Source organism: Talpa europaea (genome assembly GCF_964194135.1).
Source record: "Talpa europaea genome assembly, chromosome: 4".
Classification (NCBI taxonomy): domain Eukaryota; kingdom Metazoa; phylum Chordata; class Mammalia; order Eulipotyphla; family Talpidae; genus Talpa; species Talpa europaea.
This window is the reverse complement of record NC_140070.1, coordinates 95,141,996-95,164,395: the sequence shown is the minus strand read 5'-3', so window position 1 is coordinate 95,164,395 and position 22,400 is coordinate 95,141,996. Positions and strand designations below refer to the sequence as shown.

Here is a 22,400-nt window from a genome sequence, read left to right as displayed (position 1 = left end):
GCCATTGCTGGACTTATTTTCACATGAGATAGTTATACTACTGTCTTGTATTTTAAAAAAATGGAAGCCAACTGTTTATGAAATTTCTAGATATAGTAACCCTAGGTCCAGAATTATGTGGTACTTAAAGTGCATCATCGGAAAGCTAGCCTTCAGTGACTTCCTGCAAATAGAATGAAAACTAAGAGCTACTTCCAGTAACGCATAGCTCCTTTTTAAAAAAAAAAAAAAATTATTTTTATACAAGATCGGGGATACAGGCCAGAGGTGCGGGAGGGTGAGAGGATTTACCAGAGACAGAGTGGGGAACAGAACAGGCAGATTGATGAAATGCACTGCTGAGGGGGGCAGTGGGCAAGATAGGAAAGGTCTGCCCTTTTTAAGTTGCTGCTCTTTCTGGTGAGTATTCCAGCATCTAAGTCTTATGACTTACTTTAAAAATATCAAAGTACCTCTTGAGTGCTCTGGAACTTTTCAAGTTTTGGCAAGGTATTTCTATCATGACCTATTATTAGATCTAGTAAAGCAAAACTCTAAGTAGAGAATTCGGGAATCTCAATTTTGGCATCCTTGTGAAGTATTCTGGAGGCTTCTCTGCCATCCATGATGTCAGGTTCTGGTTGTTAATACTCTAGACCAAAATGGCAAAACTGTACTTAGTCAATGCTATATAGACTTTAAATTTAAGTTTCATTTGTTTTATCTTATCATCAGCACAAGAAAAAGTCAAATCATCCTGAAGATGCACTGTGGTCTCTGATTCTGTTGAAGCAAAGCCCAGTTGGTTTTCTGTTGTTCAGCCAAAGGGCAGCACTCTTACCTCCTGGTCAGCGCCACAGGCACTTCTGGACAAAAGTAAGAATGTCAGTAAGGCTTAGAAGGAAGTGGAAAGCAACTGAGAACATGAGGCCTTGCTGTTTAGTGGAAGTTTTAAAGTCACAGGGCAGACATGCCTCAGCACATAAACTTGCACAGATTTGGAGAATCATCCCTTCTTACTTGAATCTTATAGTTACTCAGTAAGACATAGCTGGTACACACCCAATTTGTAATGGAGAGAATGTTAATTCAAAGAGATCAAGTGACTGTCCCAAGTCACCATGTCTTTAAATGCCAGGGATGGAACTTAAAACCCATTTTTTGGGCTCTAAATCTACCATGGCCATCTCTGTGCCACATGATGACCAAGTCTTAAAAGTCCTTTTTCCATTCCCTAGTTCAATCACACTCTCTTATGGGTTAGAAAAGGTGTTTCAATGACAAGATGTTTGGACTATTCGCCTCTCCTATAGTGCATGAGTATAAAATCAATTCATTTGTGAAATATTTACTGACAGCTTATACTAAGGTGATATGGAAAAACAGGCAAGCAAGCAAACAGATAAAAATCTCTACCTTCATGAAGCTTACAATCTAATGAAAGGAAGCAGATAATATAAAAAAAAATAAGTAAGTAAAGCATATAGCTTGCTAGAAAGGGATGAGTGCAATGGAGGTAATAGAATTTGTCAGGGGAAAGGACTTCTAGGCTATGTGGCTATCTAGATGCAAGAAAAACACTTCAGACAGAGAAAAGAGTGACAGCCAGCCAGTCCCTGTGGTGGAAGCATGTCTGCATGTTAGTGAAATATCCTCCTGATCTGCAGGAAGAGAGACAGAGATGATATCAGTGAGTAAAGAAAGGCCAATTACTTCATCTCATAACCTATGTGAAGACTTTGGCTTCTACTCTGAATACCAAGGGACACACTTAGAAATTTTTTGCAGAAGAATGATTTGTCTTGACTTACATTTTGAAACAGTAATGAGAGTAGATTAAAAGAGGGAGAAAACAGAAGCAGAGATTAATTAGAAGGTGATGGCAACAATCTGGGGGGGGGGATAAGGATGGTTTGAGACAAGTAGTAGGGAGTTGGAGGTAGGAGTTGCATTCTAAATATGTTGATAGAGTGATAATATTAACAAACAGCACATAGCACATGAATCCCAGTAGGAGTAGAAGGACAGAGAGATTTCTGGGCGAGGAACCTGGAATTAGGAGTTGGAATTTCAACTGTGCTTCACATTTCCAGTACTCACAAATGAAAGAGACTGAAAAACTTGGGGCCTCATTTTTCATTTCTACAAAGTTGGGCTGTGTGGCCTTGTGCAGGTTAATTAGCCTGGGCAGCTGTGGCAGAGAGAATGAGCTCAAATCTGGAATATCTTGAAAGCAAACATTAAAAACAAAACATTACAGTTGAGAAGAATTAATTTAGGAAGGTTTATTTTTTAAAAAACTAAATCTCTTTCTTGCTGAGCCAAGATGAATCACAGAAGAAAGCTGGTTCATAAAAACTATTTTATCCAAAGTGATTGATCCCTAGTTACAATATGGATTTTACACTCTTCAAACATTGACTTATGAAATGTCATCTAATCTGGTAATAATGAATTTTTTATCTTCTGGCTACTTCCCCCATCTTTATCTTCAGTTTTAGTTTTCTTTAAGCACCTAAAGGCTTCTTTTGTTTTCCTGTATCTCCATGAAGGTTTACCACCAGCCTGGAATTTTTCTAAATGTTTATGATTGAGTTACTGATTGAGTTACTCAGATTGACTCAAATGTTGGGAACTTTCCTATCTTATTCAAATATGCAAAGCCAAGCCCTTTCCAATTCACAAATTCCCAAGAAGTACCTCTCATCGAAAGGTTCAGGATGAATGTAGGGGAAGTTGTTGAGGCCCTCGCAGGGTTAAGAGGGCAAGAGTCGTAGGGAAAGAGAAGTGCTCTCCAGGGACCAGCTTTCTCAGGCAAAGCCACATGCTCTGAAATGCTCCTGTGCCCTCTTGTTTTCATTTCTCTTTTACCCTCCTAAGTCTTTTCCATAAAAGCCAACTTATTTTAAGTCCAAGTCTCTCAATATCCTGCAAAGTAACTGAGAAGCCATTGAATAAGTCAATTTAAACTGAATTATTAGTAATGAAAGATTAGTCTTAAGATGCTCTGATTTTCGGAGGAACTCCCAGAAAGGTAATGATCTAACAAAAGTTATAGTGGTGAGGTAGAATACCTCGGCACTGGGAAGATGGCTGTTTAGTAAGGTGTTCTTTGAGAGCAACTCATCAAATCTTCTCCTTGTTTGCTTATACTTCAAGAGAGCAGTTTCCACCACTGTCCCTTAAACAATTTCAGGGGTTCACAAAGTCAAACTATTGCCATAATTAATGCCGATATATTATTTGCCTTTTCACTTTTGTTCTCTTACAACAGTGCTGTGAAGTTTTCCAGAAGCTGCATGATATATGATGTTGGCATTATTCTGATGACTAAATGTGTGCATGCTGGTATATCTTTGTCTTTAAGATGTGTGAGTTTAAATTTCAAATATGAAAAACATCAACAGATATAGTTTACTTTCTCTGAAAGCTCTTTGAGGGCCCTCAATAACGTTTTCAAGCATACAAAAGCCTGAGACCTAAATGTGCTGCTTTAAGTTATCCTGCCTGATCTGGCACCTATTCTGGTGAAATTCAGGAATGAGACCAATATAGAAGCATGCTGGTAACTACTACTAAATTCAAAACTCTGTGAACTTGTTTTCTATTAGCAAAATCAGAAATACATAGAGGGAAATGCTCCAGAATTGACCAGGTCATGTTAAAAGGACACAGGCACCAACTTGCAGGAGTTCCCACTGTCCAAAGAAGGAAATTCTGATTTGTGACTGCAATTAATGTCATTGGCATCTTTTAGTGGGTAAGAAATAAGAGGTAAGAGAGGATTTCACACACACAGGAAAAATGCAGGAATTACCATTAATTTGCACATTTCTCAAGAGAGCATCATAAGCCAAATATTTTGAATTGATGTTTTTAATTATTCAGTATTTTAATACAAATATAAGAAATTATAAAGAATTAAATACCATATTAAAAGCTTTCTAAATATATAAATATCCAATTCAACAGTAAAAAAAAAAAAAACAGAACAAAACTTTTAGTTCCTAGGTCACTGACAAAGACAACAAAGTAAAGATAGGCACTTCCCTGGTGGCGCAAGGTGTTAAGACACAACCTATGAAGCTATCCACAGCCTCTGCAGCACGAGTTCCGTCCCTGGCCAGGGAGCAGCCCACATGATGCTGCAGACCTCTCCTGCCTCACCTGCTGCTCCCCTCAGCAGTGTGTTTCAGTCAATCTGCCTGTTCTGTTCCCCACTCTGTCTCTGGTGAATCCTCTCACCCTCCCAAGCCTCTGGCCTGTACCCCAGTTCTTGTATGCAAAAATAAATCAATCTTTAAAAAAAAAAAAAAGAAAAAGCAAAGATACCAGAATAGTCACTAATTTGCTCTTATGATTATTCAATAATTCAAAATTGTTCCCCTAAAACAAAAGGATTTGTATATTCACACATGCTCCCTCTGCTATTGTCAGAAGTTAAGTCCTGGGAAAAGAAGTCAGGAAAGACAAAACATAGGAATTGGCTCACTGCTATTCAAGAGACCTCCTAAATGTCTGTCTTCACGATATATTTTCATCATACTAGACTAAATTCAGAATGACTGAAATAGAGTTAGATTATGAGAGATGGACAAAAAATGCATGCTTTGTCAAAAATGTGAGCTGATAAGACTAACAATTTTTATTCTGCTGTAAAAATATTTAAGTTAAGGCTGCCAGTGTTAATTGATTATAAATTCAGTCCCTTTCTTATCATGGTAAACCTCGCAGAAGAATGTGAAGAGTTCCAGTGAAAAGAAACCAGAGAGCTAAGTAGTGAATAGAAAACAAGTGCTGGACAATAGCCCCAATAACAAGGAGGGTTGGAGATTCTACAAGGAAACAGACTTACGGGCCTAAGAACAATAAGGGAAGAAGAGACATAACATCAAGAGCAAGCAAAGGTAGTGTAGTTTTGTTACAGGACAGCCTGATACAAAATGGGTTGCCTGGCTGTGGGTCCTCACCCGAGCTGGGATTTGTCTTTCCCAATGTCCCGATCCCTTTGGTCAGGAGTGGGGGTGGAGTCCACAAAGCCTGTATTGAATTAGCTCAGGACATCCTTTCCCCCTAACAGTTTCACAAAGGCTCTTTGGTCTTTAATCTTTCTCTCTTCTCTCTTCTCTCTCTTGTTCACTTCTTTTCGCTCTGCTTCTCTTCCGTATCACATCCATTTTTAGAGCTCAATAACCAATTATCTGACCCAAAGCCTTTATTTTCTAAACACAGATATGGAAGCTTCTTGAGATTCCTTGACTATCAGAGGGTTGCTACCAGTCAGTGTCAAGACAACCCCTCCGCTGTGGCTCCTGATTCTAAGTCCAGCGTCCTTTCAATAGCTCAACTCTGCATTACTCCACAAAATCTGCAAAAACCTGAGAGGTAAAAGCATTTCCTCTTGGAACTCACACAGCACAGTGTAGCTTAGATGGCAGTGAAAAGTCTTCAAATGCACATGCTTTAACGCCCACCTTTTTTTGCTCATTTGATTTCTTGGAGAACAGTACTTTTCCTCCTGTTTTCTTTCTGAGTCATATTTAGTAGACCAGAGAATAAGTTTCAGGGTTCTATTTGACTCCCCTACAATTCTGGATAAAAGAAAAAACAAGATATTAGTTTTGAATATGTATGATTCCTACCCTAATAGATTTTAAGAAGAGATATAACAGGAGGATCAAGAGACATCAAATTATCCTTGTGTATATTTCATCAAAGATAGATAAGTAAACATTCCTGATCCACTGTGATATGAGGGAATTATGATTCTCTTTAAAAGGACCTAGGTAGGGACCTCCCTGATGGTGCAGAGGTTAAAGGGGCTATCGCCAGCCACCACATTACAAGTTCCATCCCTGGCTGTCCAAGGAGCAACCCACATGGCACAACAGACCTCTCCTGTCTCCCTTTGCTGCTCCCTTCTGCAGTGTATTTCAGTAGATCTGCCTGTTCTGTTCCCCACTCTCTCTGGTGAATTCTCTCACTTCCCGCACCTCTGGCTTACACCCTAGGTCTTGTATGCATAAATAAATAAATCTTTAAAAAAATAAATAAAAGAACCTAGGTAATTCCAGGAAATAATCGTTTGCAGAATCACTTAAGACTAAAAGCAAGGAAACAGGTCAAAGAACTCCAAATGATCTAAATGTATTTTATTTATAAGACCTGGAACTTTGTCTCCTGTGGCTACTAAGCTACTGAACACAAAGTAGAGAATGGTCACAAAGGAGACATATGGAGGTTCTTTTCAGGGCTATTGGCTCTAGCACATAAATGAGGCACATAGATTGTCAAATAAAATAACTGAGATTTCATTTTCAGTTTGGCACCACTTCTCACTCTCTCTGTACTTCATATAATTATTTGCCAGAACAAGCAAAGTTTTGTTTTAATCTTGCCAACATTTTCAAAATCAGGTGTGATAAGACCTCTCCAAGGTGAATCAATACTTTTATAATATACAATAAAAATGAATGACTACAATGAGGAAATAAGATAACATACATAGAAAATGCAATCTATTTTTCAATTATTAAATTCAACAGTCATGAAATTAGTGCAGTTTTCTTGGAAACCTATTTGCAAATATCATTACAACAAATATCATTACAATAACTACTGACCTCAATCTGCCCCTTGACTTGGCTAACTTTGAGAAGTGACTTCTCACTTAAAACAAAAGCAAACAAACAAAAAATGTTTTTCTTTCTTAAAAAAGGGAAATGTATTTACAAATATCAGGAAATCAATTTTAGGCAAGTTTATTTTCATATTCACAGGTTTTCTATAAATATATTTCCTGTCTTCCCAATGGGAAGACAGAAATCCCATTCAGCTTATCTCCACCTCAGACTTTTCCTAAAGTTGCTATTTGATATGACTTCTACTGCTTATCTCCTGCCCATCAGTCTAAACACATTTAGATAGCTTCTGAAATCTTCCTCAAAGCTGCCTTACCACTACAATTCCCATATCTTTCTATCCATCTATCTCTTAATAACATTAACCTTCTCCCCTAGCACTGGTGCAGTTCATGAAAATACACAGTGATAAAGACAAAGACACTTTACAGTTGGAAAAAGCAACAGCTACATTTATTGGAAATGTATGGGTCTGCTGGAGCCTTATTGACTTGCATGATGGTTAAATTTTGGTAACTTGACATGTCCACAGTAGGAATATATCCATCACAGAAGTTAGTGAATTCTGCAAATAAAGGCCAGCCCACATTCTGATGTTCTTTGATATGGAGAGACCATGACTACAGCTTAAATTATTCTGTTGGAATGCTATAGTAGTAGCTAAGCATTTATTGTCAATTCTGAACTGATTTTGCTACAGACTTGTAATGACAATTCTTGATTGAGCAACCAATCTAGAACAGCACTTTGAGGAACACTCCTCCTAAATTACCAGTGGACTTTCTGCCTTAGAATTTTCACATTTATACACATTTTTGCTAAGTATTACTCCTCTTTCCTCTCCTCCATGGCTGGTTCATTCTATCTACTCAGGTCTCTGATGAAACATCATCACATCAGAAAAGTCTTCCCTAGCAAAATACGAATAAGTAGTCACCTCCCAAGTTATTTTCTCTCATTGATTGGTATTCATCATCTCCTTATACTTTCTCATGGCTTATTAGTGTATACTCATTATTTGATTGACTTGCTGTCTCTGCCTCACTAGCTGGTAGTCTCCCTCAGAGTGGCAAGCATCACAAAACAATGCTATTACAAGCCGGCACATGACAATGATGTGAATTGATTCAAGATTTTGAGATGGAGGAATTTTCCTAGATGATCCAGATGAGCCCAAGGTAGTCAGTCCATGGGTCCATTTAAGGGAAAGAGGGAAGGACGAGAATCAGAGTGACTTAATGTAAGAAAAATGTCAATTGACCATTGTTAGTTTTGAAAATAGAAATGACAAGTGTGGGCAGGCTCTAGAAGCCGGAAACGGAAAGGGAAAGGAGTCTGCCCTGGGACTTCAAGAACTTCTCATGAAGTCCTGCTTCCTGCTTGATTTTAGCCAGTAACACTCATGCCAGACTTCTAAAATCCAGAACTAGGGCCTCCCCGGTGGCGCAGCGGTTGAGCGCTGGGTTGCGAAGCTGCCTGCAGCCTCTGCAGCGCCGGTTCAATCCCCGGCTGCTCCCCGGCCACCGGAGGAGGGTCCCACATGGTGCGCAGACCTCTCCTGCCGCCCGCTGCTCCCCTCAGCAGTGTACTTCGGTCCTTCTGCCTGCTCTGCTCCCTGCTCTGGCTCTGGTGAATTCTCTCACCCTCCCGCGCTTCTGACTATACCCAATGCTTGTATAAAATAAATAAGTAAATCTTTAAAAATAAATAAATAAATAAAATAAAATCCAGAACTATAGAATAAAAAATTTATGTTGCTTTAAGTCTCTATGTTTGTGAAAACTTGAAAATTAAGGAATAGAAAATTATTGCAGCATTTATGTTTTCTCCTTAGTTAAGCCACGTGATTTTTTCTTTTTTTTTTTTTTTTCAGTTTAAAGCCCACAAACCAAGCTCCTGATGGTTAGTGGGGCCTAAGAACTTGGATCTTTTCAGAGATAAGGTCCTCAGTTTGGGTACAGCTGTGCTTTTGAAGTACTAAGGATTCCAAAAAACACAACAGGTAAGGGACACCAGGTAAAGTCCACATCAGAGTTAAAATGCAAAAGGAACAGGGATGATAGAAGGTGGCTCAGCTAGAGGGTTTTATTCTCCTTCCACTATCTCACTGATTAGTCTAATAATGACCACAACACTGATGTCTGATCTCATTTAAAAGAGCTCCATTGTTCAAAGCCAGGGGAATCAGCCCACTGTTTGCGAACTGAGCTGGTATTCAGTGGGTTGGCAGGAGACTGAGGTACCTTCACTCCTAGAGCTGCTCTCCCTCCATAGACCGAAACTCAAAATTGTGCCAACTGAGCCCACATGGACTGGGGAGTTAGGAAGAAAACAGCTCAGGCAAGAATGCTCAGCCTTGAGGCTCTGTTAGCTAATGACTTTGTGATGAGATTGTCATGACATTTCATTATGATGGGGGGCATGTATACCCATTCAAGGGTAAGATTTAGTTGTAATTCTGACAGACATTTAAGAAACTCATTTTTCTCATATAAAGCATAGCATTTCTTCTGCTTGGCTCTGTGAGGAAACTGTGGTAAAGGGAAGGGTTACCACCCATCCGGCCCTCATCTCAAAAGCATAAATACAATCAGCCATGAAAAGACTAATTTTTTTGGAAACTTTTTTTATATGCTTCTAAATAATGGACCAAGTTCATTACCCCAAATCTTTGCTTGACAAGGTATCTAGCTTAAGATAGGGGAGAGTGACAAGATCCTGCCCAAGACATGGTATTTTACTAATATTGCCACTGTTACTGTAAAAAAATAAATAAATAAAGTTTATTCATAGGTTGTTACTGCAAAGGGAAAGAAATTAAGGTAATTAAGATAATGTGAGTGGGGTAAAAAGGTACTTCTGTCTGAAATAGCTAGATACTTGAAATTCAAGTTTGCTTGCAGGAGCTTGTCTAAGCTTTCTATTTTTCCCCCACTCAGCCTCAACTCTATCAAACTGAAGAAACCACTCAGAAAATAAAGTTTTCTAAAAAATATGTGATTATCTATGATCAGGTGCCGTAAAGTGAGTTTTTTGTTTCTGAGAAGCATGTGATCACTGGTGATTGGTTAATGATAATAAAAGTAAATGATAGCTCTCTACCCAAATTTAAGTTGATTATTGACTACAAGGAAGGGACAAGTTTATGACATCAACTTGGTATTAAGAAAGAACTAATTTAGAATGGTGGAAATTTTCCCTAGGAAATTTTAATTTTTTTCCTTACTTTCTATTTAAGTAATAAAGCACTGGTACATGAAAAAAAACTCTATATTCTTTGAAAACCTATTAAGCTACTCTCATTGTGGTGGTCTCATGGGAAGTAACTGTGATGATTCCATTAGGAATGTGGCAAAGAAAAATTGCTGTGAATTCATCATACCTCCCGAATGCAGCAAAATAGCTAAAAACCCAACCTCATATTCGTTGGCATTACACAGACTCATAAGAGAAGTACAGGGAGTCTAACTTCTTCGTAAAAATAACTTTATTTTATATAATTTTTACATCATTCTTCATTTTTGTGCAATATCTGCTTTCTCATCTCAGTTACAGTCCCTGTGAAATTCCCATCACCAATTCACCCTTGTACCATCACCATAGTCCCTTGTGCTCGTCCCCTCCCCCACCATTTTGATCCTGCTCCCTTCTACACCCTTGTAGAATGTCTCTGATTTATCGTTGCCTGTTGATTTTGATATTTACACTATCATAACTACTTTTTTTTTTCCTGCTCCCTTATTTGGATCCTCTACATTCCTCCTAAGAGTGAAAACATCCTGTATTTTTCTTTTTCTTTCTGGCTTATGTAAAAATAACTTTAGTCATATAGATTATTCCTCTGTCCAAAACTATAAATTTGCTTATGCTTTTTTGAGCAATGAAGAAGTGAGGCTGATTTAAAATAAACTTATCTTTTCTCATTTATCTAACAAAGAGATGAAACTTACCTAACAGATCTTCTTTATTTGCCAGATTTTTCTTACTACTGGGCAGCTCCATGGAGCTGATTCTTTGTCTATTCACACTCAGTAAGCTCAAGAATGAATTCATCTCTCCTTTTTGTCTCTCCACAAACTCTATTCTATACCCCAACGCACAGACTCATTCCCTGATCTCCACTCCCATATTTCTGTTCACATCACCATCTTTCATGTCACCAGGCCCAGAATCTTGGTGTCATTTTTTTTTTTAAAGATTTATTTATTTTTATACAAGAACCAGGGTACAGGCCAGATGTGTGGGAGGGTGAGAGGATTCACCAGAGACACAATGGGGAACAGGACAGGCAGACTAACGAAATACGCTGCTGAGGGGAGCAGCGGGCGCAACAGGAGAGGTCTGCCGTACCATGTGGGACCCTTGCCGGCTGGCCGGGATCAAACCCATGCTGCAGAGGCTGCGGACAGCTTCACAGTGTGGTGCTCAACCACCTGTGCCACCAGGGAGGTCCTCTTCGTGTCATTTTTGACAGATCATGTTTCCTGCCTGTCCAAAAGTTTTGTGTTCAGGAATTGATGGAAAGAAAAGAAAAGTAGGGGTAAGGAAAGATGAAAAGCACATGTATAGGACTCTTCACTTGCATCACAAATTGACAAGCAAAAAATGATACTCAAAGAAATTTAAAAAAAGTTAGTATCTACTATGATTTTCTCCCCTTTCTGCCAACTTTTGGTATAACTTAGGTTGTAGTTTTAACAAACCTGTATTTTCTCAGCCCTGAGCATTTAAGTCATCAGTATCATTGACATTTGGTTTTACTATAAGTAGACGGGAGTGAATGATCTGGATTTTAAAATTTTCAAAAACAGTCAAAAAATCCATCCACTCAATGTATGCCACTGAACATTATATGTAATTAATGGAATTAATCATATGTCATGAAGACAAGGGTCAAGAATGGCCCTCCTAGCACTTGCAAGATTCAATGTAGGTTAGTGTGTTTATTTCATAAATGAGAAAAAGTCTGATTACAAAGACAGTTTGTTTTATTTGCTTCAGGAACTAGATAAAGCACTGAAAGTTATATTTCCCAGAAAATGTTAAACTCATTTAATGAACAAAGAACAATTATTTTACAAATGCCCCTTCCTAGTGGAATTCACCTTAGGCTTGAATACATTTATTATATGGTTCTTTTCCAAAAGGGATTTTTTAAAATGAATTTGAACACTTCAAATATTTCTGCTTGTGCTTTCCAAAATGAACACAGCAGTAAAAGAAAGCACAAACTAAAATAAATGTAACTGATAATAACAACTTTCAAGTCAGGATTCCAGGGACATCATCACTGGAAAAATATTGAGCGGGTCAGGAAACTAGAGTTCCAGTCCCAGATCTGCATTTAACTAGCTGTGTGACCTGAAGGAAGTAAGTCAACTTCTCTCTGGGCATCAGTTCCTAACTGGAAAAATGCAGTGTTGGATAAGTAATCTCTCCCATGCAAAACAAATACCTATATCTACCTTTGCAAATGGGTTGTGGACACTGAAGAATTGTTGCTTTTGTTATAAAATCAGAAAAATTAATCTGGTAGTTCCATGAAAGTTTTGCAAAATTAAGTTTCTCAAAGTCTGGAACATAAAAGATATTAGTCTAAAAGCCATAAAATAAAAAGGAGAAAAGGTAACATTTGTGTGAGATTTTTAGTAGGAATCCAAAATAACACTCAAAGCCAAAATTTTTTCTTCTTTATCTTTCAATCATCAGAGATGAAGAAAATTCCCACATCATCTCTTCACCCTAGGAAATTCCCATTACACACAACATTAACTGCAGCTTTGCAAAACTTTACTAAATTATGTACTATTTTCAGAAATCAAAGGAATTTAGTTCTCTCTCACATGCCTGACTTCCGTTGTTTTAGAACTCACAATATTTTAGACCCGGTATTTATGAGGTACTGAAAATGGGAATTGAAGAAAATCACTTTGAAAGTTTATCCTTCCATCTATCCATCCATCTATTCATCAATCCATCTGTCCATCCATCCATCCATCCACTCTTTCAATGAAAATTTATTAAGAATCTGGTATACAGGGCCTCCCCTGGTGACGCAGCGGTTGAGCGCTGGGCTGCGAGGCTGCCCGCAGCCTCTACAGCGCCGGTTCGATCCCCAGCCACCGACAAGGGTCCCACATGGTACAACAGACCTCTCCTGCAGCACCCGCTTCTACCCTCAGCAGTGTAGTTCGTCAGTCTGCCTGTTCTGTTCCCTGATCTGGCTCTGGTGAATTTTCTCACCCTCCCGCGCTTCTGTCTGTACCCCGTGTTTTTATAAATAAATAAATAAAATCTTAAAAAAAAAAAGAATCTGGTATACATAAGACACTAGTAGATGGAGGGGCTAGAGAAAAAGGTGGAATCTGTAAGAGCAGAATGAGTGACACAGCTGCTCTAAGTATGGATCATGTATATGTTGCACAGTGTTTGAGACATAGTTAGAGCATAATATGAAAGTATTACTTTATTAGTGACCATATTGGATAATCTCTTAAATTGCACAGTCTCTTAAATTAGGCAGCTGGCCTGTAGAATGCTGTGAAAGAGAAGAGTTTGTCCTCACTATAGCATAGAAAGAGCAAAGACTTGATTCTGAGTTTTCATTCTCTGGTTTTGCCATTAGATGAATTCCTAATGATCAGATAAGTATTCCCATATTTCCTATCATTTTTTACTCTATTATGAAAATAATTAGCTCTTAAATGCCCTCAGCAAATGAAAAACATGAAAGTCCAGCTTAATATCCAATTGCAAGAAGATGGCATGGAAGTGCTCTAAAAAAGCATCAACATTTATGCATTTTGGAAACAGCAAACAAAACACTTTGTTGCCATCCCCTTATTTTTATCTTCAGATGATCCCCAGATTGCCATTGATCAATCATTTGTTTCCTTCTTTGTACTTCCTGTGACAACTCACCTCGGTCCTGGTGCCGATGACGTTTCCAGTATAATAAGATTGAGATTAAGACCAGAAGAATTAGCAAGGAAACAATACTTAACAACAATGGAACTGAAAACCAGAAGCCTATAGATATCAAAGAGAAAAGGAAACACAAAGTCACAGAGCAAAAAATCATGACGATACACACATCAACATACATATGGAGGTCTATATTTGTGACTTCATATTATAAATAACAATAAGAGATAATAATCAAATAATAATCACTAATGGTTTATGTGGTTACTGTGAAATAAAATCGGAATGTCTTAAGTAAAAATAGCCCAGGTTAGGTACTATTATTATCATCTAACTAATTAATTATCATCTAACCTTGACACTCAGACAAGGAAGTACAAATCAAAGTACTAAGTAATAGAACCGAGATTTGGCCAAAGGTTTGTTTGCCTCCGATGCTATATTCCTTGTCTATTAAAGTAGAGTTGACCCTGAACAACTCAGATTTGAGCTGTGTGGATCCACTTGGTTATGAATTTTCTTGTAAACTTACAGTATTGATAAATACAGAACTGTAAATTTTTTTCTTTTCCTTATGATATTCTCAATAACAATTTCTCTTCTGTAGCTTACTTTACTGTCATAACAGAATATAGCACATAAAACATAAAAAATACGTATTAATCAACTTTATGTTATTGGTTAAGGCCACTGGCCAATAGTAGGCTACAAGCAGTTAAGTGTTGGGAGTGTTAAAAGTTAGACTCAGATTTTCAACTTTTGGAGGGAGGTGGTCAGTCATCCTAACCCCAAAGTTGTTCAAGAGTCAATTTTTGGAAAATACATAGAAGTATAAAGGAAAAAACATAAATCTCAAATACCATGATTCAACCCCCCCCCCAAAATAACTCATCTCTATGTTTTCATTGTATTTCTTCAGATATATGCCTTTGTTATTAACTCTCTTTTCAATAGGCAATAAATGCAAATCAGCCTGAGTATAAGCTCCTTGGTGTCACTTTGCAATAGGCAGAGGAAGAGATCCCTGATCTGGGAGTCCCCAACATCTTCTCTGTATGCCATAATGGGGTCTGTCACATCATAATATAGCTAAGCACCTTTAGACCTGCATCTGTCCAATCTCAATAATTGTAATGCTTGATATAGTGCTTTAAACATCAAAGCTTTTTCATAACTGTTCACAGAATGAACAATAATGCAAATGACATATAAACACAGGAAATTCAAGTCCATTTTGGTATTTTTTTAGAAGAGAAAACACTCCTTTTCATGTTCTTGTATTTTAGGGAAATTTACCTTGTGCTCTGGCTGAATCAAGCATTTCTTCACAAATGTCCAAATATAATACCACAAACCTTTTGACCAAATGTATCTCAATGCTGACTTTTTGATTAGCCTGTTTTTTCAAGGACCCCAGAAATGACTACAGGAGAGTTCGTCTCATAATCACACATAACTGGGAAAAGTTATCCAGGTTTTATTGTTCAAGGTGTCCCTTCTGACGAAAGCAGCAATATCACTTTGGGAGGCTTATTACTCATCCAGAGAAACTACTTCACTACTACATAGAGGGGGGAAAGCTATAGCTGTTATCATGAACATGTTCTGTCTCCCAGGCTGCCCCCTTTGTTCTCTCACCCATGATGCTCACTTTTCTTCTTCTTCTTTTTTTTTTGATGCTCACTCCTTGTATACAAGAGTGATACAAGTGATACAAGAGACAGCATGTTTTTAAAAGGATGAGAAAAACAGCACCGATCAGCCCCTTGCCTAAAAAGTCTATGGCACCTTTTGCACAGTGTGGATTATGCAAAGGTTTCATCACAGATGCCACTTCTGGGAAATCTTCCTAGTCCTTCCAGATCAAGCTCCTCCCACCCTCAGTCCTCCCATGGTGCACCAGAGCTTTTTCATCAAAGCATTTGACACGCAGTGTGAGAATGCCCACTCCCTTCTCTATATTCATAGTAGAGTAGAAGCTCTCTGAGTGCAGGAACTGAGTCTTGCTTACTGTCAAATTTCAGTGACACAAAACCTGGCACACAACAGACAATAAATGTGGACGATAAATGAATGAGTGGCTGTCAGCAACAGTACTTGGTATGCAAGTAGTATACACCAAACTAAAGTAAAATTGGCTTTACTTGCTTCCTTTTGTTCCCTATCTACTCCATTCTTGCCCCAACTAGCACCTTTGCTAAGAGGCTAACTGTTTATGCAGGGCATTCAACAATGTCCAGGTATGTGCACACAGCCGTCATTGCCCACCTTCTCTTACCTTTGTTCACGGTTTGCGTAAAGTTGGTCTCAGTCCCCAGGTGCAGCACCTGACAGGTCACCTCTTTCCCCACTTGACTCTTGGGATCTTTGACATGGAGGATGCTGGTGACAGATGTGGTCCCATTGGGATGTGAGAGAATCTCAGTACTGTTCTCCATCCCTGACCCTGAGATCTTCCAGGAGATCACGGGAGGTGGGCGGGCATTGGCAGAGCAAGTGATATTTAGGTGGTCTTGAAAGAATTTATAGTGAAGGGATACTGTGGGCTGTACTGGGACAAAAAGCAAAGGTGGTCTGCCATCAGTTCAGCACCTGACCTGAGTCCCACACTTTCTTCAGAGATTTAAGAGAAAGAAACTTAGAGAAAGGCTGTGGGGGCCAGAAAATTAAGGTGGCATTCCAATTCCAACTAGGACCTTCTCCTGCATCTAATTCTTGCAGTGTCTAATTTACTATACTGTAGGATGGAAATGGAACTACTACAACCTGAGACAAGAAAGAACCCATTAGCTTGAATGGACAGAGGTAATCTTCTCTCCCAAAAGGCCTCCATTTCCATAGGCAATGCCACATTTTTGCTTTCCTCTGAATATTCCTCTAAAGAGCTTTATGATACCTCCACAATCAGCACCTCAAACCAGAGCTAAGAGCCAATCTAGGGGCTGCTGTAAAGAGAGAGCCTCTTTCTTCTTGGATTGGCACCAGTGAATGAGATTGGTAGAAAATCCCTTTTTGGAATCTACACAAAATGGAACCCATAATCATTACCAGAAAATCACATAAGAACAGTTAGAGGGATCTTGGCGATCACCTTATGGAGTTAAGAAAAAATAACTAGCTTATGGGAAAAAGACAATATTTTGAGGTTTTTAAAAGTCCTATGACTAATGAGTTCACTTTCCGTTATAATATGACCTTATCTCTGCTGTGCAAATGCAGACTTGCCTTTCTGTGGCTGGTTTTAGAATCCACAAGATAATTAGAGGGCAGTGCTAAATGAAAGCCTGGTCTTTCCTTAGAGTTTCAAGATATGATAGTAGTGGGTTGGAGGATAGAGGGCTTTAAACGATGACTATCCAAACAGTGTCTAGATTACTGATGCCCATGAGCACTGGGTGAAGAAAGATAAAAGGAAGAGAAGTTTGGTTGATATGGCCAGGATAGGTGGCAGGGTCCTCAGGAGTATCGAAAATGACTTAGATGAAAGCTGTATGGTGTGACTAGAAAGGGTCAGTATGGAAAACTGCAATAGTATTACTAGTTGGAAGACTCAAGGTGTGTCGTTTTCAGGTGAAAAATAATGCAAAATATTATAAACAATGGAGGGGGAAATAGGAAGAGAGAGAAAGATGAGAGAGAAAAAAAAAGACAGAAGAGAAAACGAGACAGAAGTGAAAAAATATGACAAGAAGGAAAACAATAAAATGAGATTAGTACACAGAAGGGAGGGGAGTAGGTAGAAGTGGAGGAAAGAAGAGGCAAAAAGCAAAGAGAAAGGGAGGACTAGACTGAGGTGGTGCCCTGGCATGAAGAGAGCCTGTGGAATACCCTGTAGAATAGACTCATTAAAGGCAACATAAGTGAAAAAAGCTTGTATTTGTGGTTATCATAACTCCCTAACATTCTTATCTACTGAGTCTCCTCTACTATTCTTGGCATACTCAAGTTCTCACTTTTTCCTAACAACCCTGTCTAAGTTAGCCTTCTCCACCTAAAACCACGTTCCAAAATTACTCCTTATTTCTATTTCTCAACTGTTGATCTCAGCCATGTGTCAGTTGAGAAAATTAATCTTGTCAAACCAACCCTTTTTAATTTTGAAAGAATGCTTACTCTCCAGTTACATCACTAATAAACATCAAGTAGGATGAGCCTCGGCTACATGCTTCCTGCTCAATCCTGGGGGAACTGCACTGATGCAAACTGGTTCTAGGTTACCCAATCTGGCTATCCCAACTGGTTCCAGGTTACCCAATCTGGCTCTGTCCTTAAATCCCCCCAAAGTTAAAGCGTTTAGAGGCCATAAAGATGATCTGTTTCACATTCATTTTTCAAACAAATTCTTTGAAGACAGTGGTCAGGACTCTTCTGGGGTCACAGGTTTGCTAATGAAAACAAGGTCTGAATCATGTCATTGCTTATGGAGAATTAGCCCTTCCCATGGTCTTCAATTGCTTACAATAGGCTTCCTCAGAGCAAAGTTCACTCTAGTGGAGACTCAATGCAACTCTCTGATGTTTCCAAATAATCATAACCACTTAGCTAGAGTAAACATGAAAGACTAAATATTTTCTCATGATCCCTTCTTGGGTTGGGATCATGAAAAACTACACTACCATCATGTCGCAAGCACTCTTGAAAATGACATTTCTAGCCAGAGGCAATGTATTTCAGAGACTCTCACCAGAGAGGGTAAGGCAAGTTTCTCCCGAGATCTTCCCAGCACCAAAGGTATTGAAGAGGCAATTGTAACATCCCTCATCCTCCAGGGTGGTATTCCAGAAGGTAATGGTTGAGTTTTTGAGTTCCAGCTGGGTGATGTTTATCTTGTCCTGGTAAGGAGGTTGGACTACAACCCCATGTTTATTGCTGAAGGTAACCATGTTTTCTGGGCTTCCAGCCTTGACTTTCTGCCATGTCACAATCAACACTTCCTTAGAAGTTTTCAGAGAGCATCTTAAGGAAGCAGGTGTGTTCAACAGCTCTCTTTTATTTTCAGTGAACACTTTAACCATGGAATCACAAAAGAATATTTATATTTTAAAACTTTAGTGCATACACAAATAAGTATTTTTCTGATTAAAAAATACATATTCAAAGTCAAATGTAGAAAAGTTAGAGAAAAACTTAAAGAAGAAAACAACATTTATCTACATTCCTGATGTTGCTAGAGAAATATAAATTCAAATATTTGTTGAATCTTTCAAAGTAGCAGAATACAAAAACAAGAAAGCCAATTCTCAGTGACCAGAAATTATGTAAATAATTTCTATAAGCTAAAAAGTAGGTGGAATAAGGTTGAAGATAGAAAGTGCCAAATAAGTTAGACGCAATGAAGTGTTTTTTATGCCCAGAAAGATAGATGCCAGGGGCAGGGAAGGGCCAAAGATCAATAGGCCAACAGATTAGCTTAATGAGGAAATGTAGTAGTCTTATATGGTTCACATAATATTCTACAAAGACAGGAGCAGTGATAATTTTGTTTGTCTCCAGGAAGCAGTGGTGAATACAGGGGAAATAGGTAAAGAAGTATAGTTCAGAATATAAGGCATGGTAATAATTTTTTCCATTTCCAATGCTGGGTACTCATATTGGTATCTCATTGTGATTTTGATTGGCATTTCCCTAATGACAAGTGATGATGAGCATGTTTTCATGTACCTGTTGTTCATGTATGTGTACTCTGGAAAAGTGTTCTCAAAATGAACTGTTGTACACTGTTGGTGAGAATATAGACTGATTCAGCTCCTATGGAAAACAATATGGTGGTTTCTCAAAATATTAAAAATAGGATTCAGCATTTCCACTCCTTGGTATTTACCTTAATAATGCAAAAGCACTGATTTGAAGGAATATATACATGCCTATGTTCTTTGCAGCACAATTTACAACAGCCAAGTTAGAGAAGCAACCTATGTGCCCAAGAACAGATGAATGGACTAAGAAGATGTGGTACATATACCCAATGAAATACTACTCAGCTATAAGAAAAGATGAATACTTGGTATTTGTGACAACATTTGCATTCTGGGAAGCAAAATAAATCAGGAGAAATACAAATTTGAAATGCTTTCACCCATATGTGGAATATAAAGAAACAGAGTCAGAAAGCACCAAACCAAAATCCCTAGAAATCTAACTGCAAAGCAGGCTACCAGAGGGGAGAAGAGAGGAGGGAGTAGAAAGGGAGCACTGGTCCAATTGACTTGGTGGGGGGTGGGTATGGTGTATTATCACACACCTAAAGAGGTGGGATTCTCTACATCTTAATCATATACAGTGTTTGAAGCCAGTGTTGCCTTAATAAAATATTACATAAATAATTTTTTAAAATTCAAAAATCTGTAACGGTTCAATCATCAGTCCAGAAAGACTTTTGAAAGGAAAGAAAAGGGATAAAAATGAAGACAAAAATCCACCAGGGACAAAAAAATTATTTTTTTAAATGATAAAAGGAGCAATCTAAAATAAGATCTGTTAATCATGCACTTACATTCACCTAACAACATAACTCTGATATATATAAAAAGCTACAAAGAAAAATGCATGAACCCACAATCATAATGGGAGAGGTTTCAATAATTCTCTCAGAATTTTCAATTCCATACATTGAAAAAATACATGAGGTAAGTCAAATATAAAAGATTTGATAAATATTTATAAATTAAAGATATAATTTATATAAATGTATATGTAAGTGTGTGTTTATAAACTTTTACCCAAAAAAGGACAAATCTTTTCAAACACATGTGAAACATTCCTAAAATTGAACTTGAATGAGGTGTGTACTCTTGGTAGTTGTGAAATTTCCAGGAACAGTACGTGCTGTTTGGATTGTATTTCCTTAAATATCCTCTCAACAACCCCCAAGAACAATAAAAATGAAATAATGGGCCTGGTAACAAGTACACATTGAAACCTCAGAGTGGTGCATAAGTGTAGGTTGAATGAGGTGTGCTCTTGATAGTTGTGAAATTTCCAGAAACAGTACGTGCTGTTTGGATTGTATTTCCTAATGTTTGTTGAAATATTAAGAAGAAAGATTTGAAAAAAATTGCTGCTTTTAGGATGGAGACTAGAAAAGGGAGAAAAACTAAAATTTTGACTTCTTGGGTATTTTTTCTCTTGAACTATGGAAGAAATGATTTGGTAGAAAGTTTATACGATTTTGCTGCTTATATGGAATTTTATTTAGATCTTTTCAGTCTGTCAGTAAATCCTGTGTTGTAGATGGTGCGAAGTCTGCCCTTCCTTCACCGCATAGCACCCTGGGAAGGTGATGAAAGACAACGGGAAAGTGAGGGGTGGCTTTCCATGGGACAGAGCAGAAAGGTCTGCACAACTAAGAATTTGGGAGGTACATACAGAGACTTATTTCATGTAATAGAACATGTGAAATCAGGTAACATGTGATTTTATTATTTTATAGACAGATGATATGATAGATAGGTAGGTAGGTAGGTAGGTAAGTAGATAGCTATATGCATGCTGTAAAAGACAGCCACACTCATTGCTAAGGCTTACTCTCAGATCACCTCCCAAACAGTTGTATTTCTCATACTCCTTCAAGTGTTCCCATAGCCAAAAAAAACTAAGAAATTACTATTTTTAAAAGTTATTTGATCCAAAATGTGAAAAACAACATCTTAATTTAGAAAAAACATTTTTCATGTCTGGTTTTATCCATGGAAACAGTTTCTAAATAGCCAAATATGCTTCCACACTCAAGACAAAATGTGGAAAGCAGAAAGAACCACTCCCACTCCCTTCAAGCAAATTACATGTTTAATAATCCATGCAGACAAATGAACGAGCACAGCACAAACAGTGGTCAAACATCTCCACTCCAGAAATTGTGTTTGTTGAGTTCTAGCAGGGGTATCATGTATCTTTACCTTGTGTCTTGCACAGCCTCATCACTGCCAACATCCAAATCAGTGTGTAGATAGGCAAAGGAAAGAAAGGCCTTCTGAGCACCTGAGGACAGAAAGTACAACAATGGGGGTCTGGGTGTGGACAAAGCCATGGAAGCTGCAGTCTGATCACTATTTCTAGGAGTCTTGCAACTAACATTTTAACTGCAGGAGTTTGGTTTGGGGAAACAGACCCAGAGGCTATAAATGGAAGAAATAACAGACTGTACTGGGGATATGAGAGGGAACAGCAACCACATGGCTCCTTCGATAGAGCAATCTTTAGCAATTTGAAGCCTTCCTCCCAAAGCCACCATAGTCAAGAACAAAGTCTCCAAGACAATGGATTTCTGGAAAAAACAAACTGCCAGGAATACACACAGAGAACAGAGACCACAAATGTTCAGAGCACTCACTTGTAAAATAATCCACTTCTGATCATATTTAAAGTGGAACTCAGAAGTAACCACTTCAGGAATGTGACTACCTTGACTTTTGTAGGCAGATTTTCCAGCAAATTCTGCAAATTTTACATAAATTGTACCTTTCAAACACCAGTAATGGCTTTATTGCTTTTTTTTTTCTTTCATTGCTTTATTTTCAAGTGCCTGCACAAAATTTCCTTGCCCTTTTTACAAATCACAGTGGTGTTTAAAGGAATGGAATTCTGGGAATCATTGTAAAATGAGAGGGTAGTAAAAGGATTACCACGGTAAAGAGGAGAGCCAGGCCAAGTTTCTGACAGGCAGGAACTTTATTGCACCTACAGGCAAGGTTCACCGACCCACATAGGGGTCAGAGAAGTCGTGCCAGTTGTGTGGGGAGATGTCCTTTTATAGGGTGAGGAAAGGTTAGGCAGGAAACTGGGTATGCGAACTAAAGTTTTTTTTGGTAGTTTCTGGTTGATCGCTGCCATCAGGTCCTGTTTGTGTGGGGTAGAGGC

At 38.3% G+C, this 22,400-nt stretch overlaps 1 protein-coding gene across 1 annotated transcript; it reads right to left on the bottom strand.

Moving 5' to 3' along the window:
- Window positions 1–9,908: 9,908 nt before the first annotated feature.
- On the bottom strand, window positions 9,909–18,526 carry LOC311170281 (OX-2 membrane glycoprotein-like; the record flags this gene model as incomplete). The annotated part of the gene is made up of 4 exons (XM_084232662.1): window positions 18,229–18,526; window positions 15,823–16,095; window positions 13,493–13,649; window positions 9,909–10,023 (listed from the first exon to the last, which is right to left on the bottom strand). Exons 1-4 carry the CDS (start codon window positions 18,425–18,427, stop codon window positions 9,909–9,911), a joined length of 744 nt encoding a protein of 247 aa, XP_084088788.1. The 5' UTR covers window positions 18,428–18,526.
- Window positions 18,527–22,400: the final 3,874 nt, after the last annotated feature.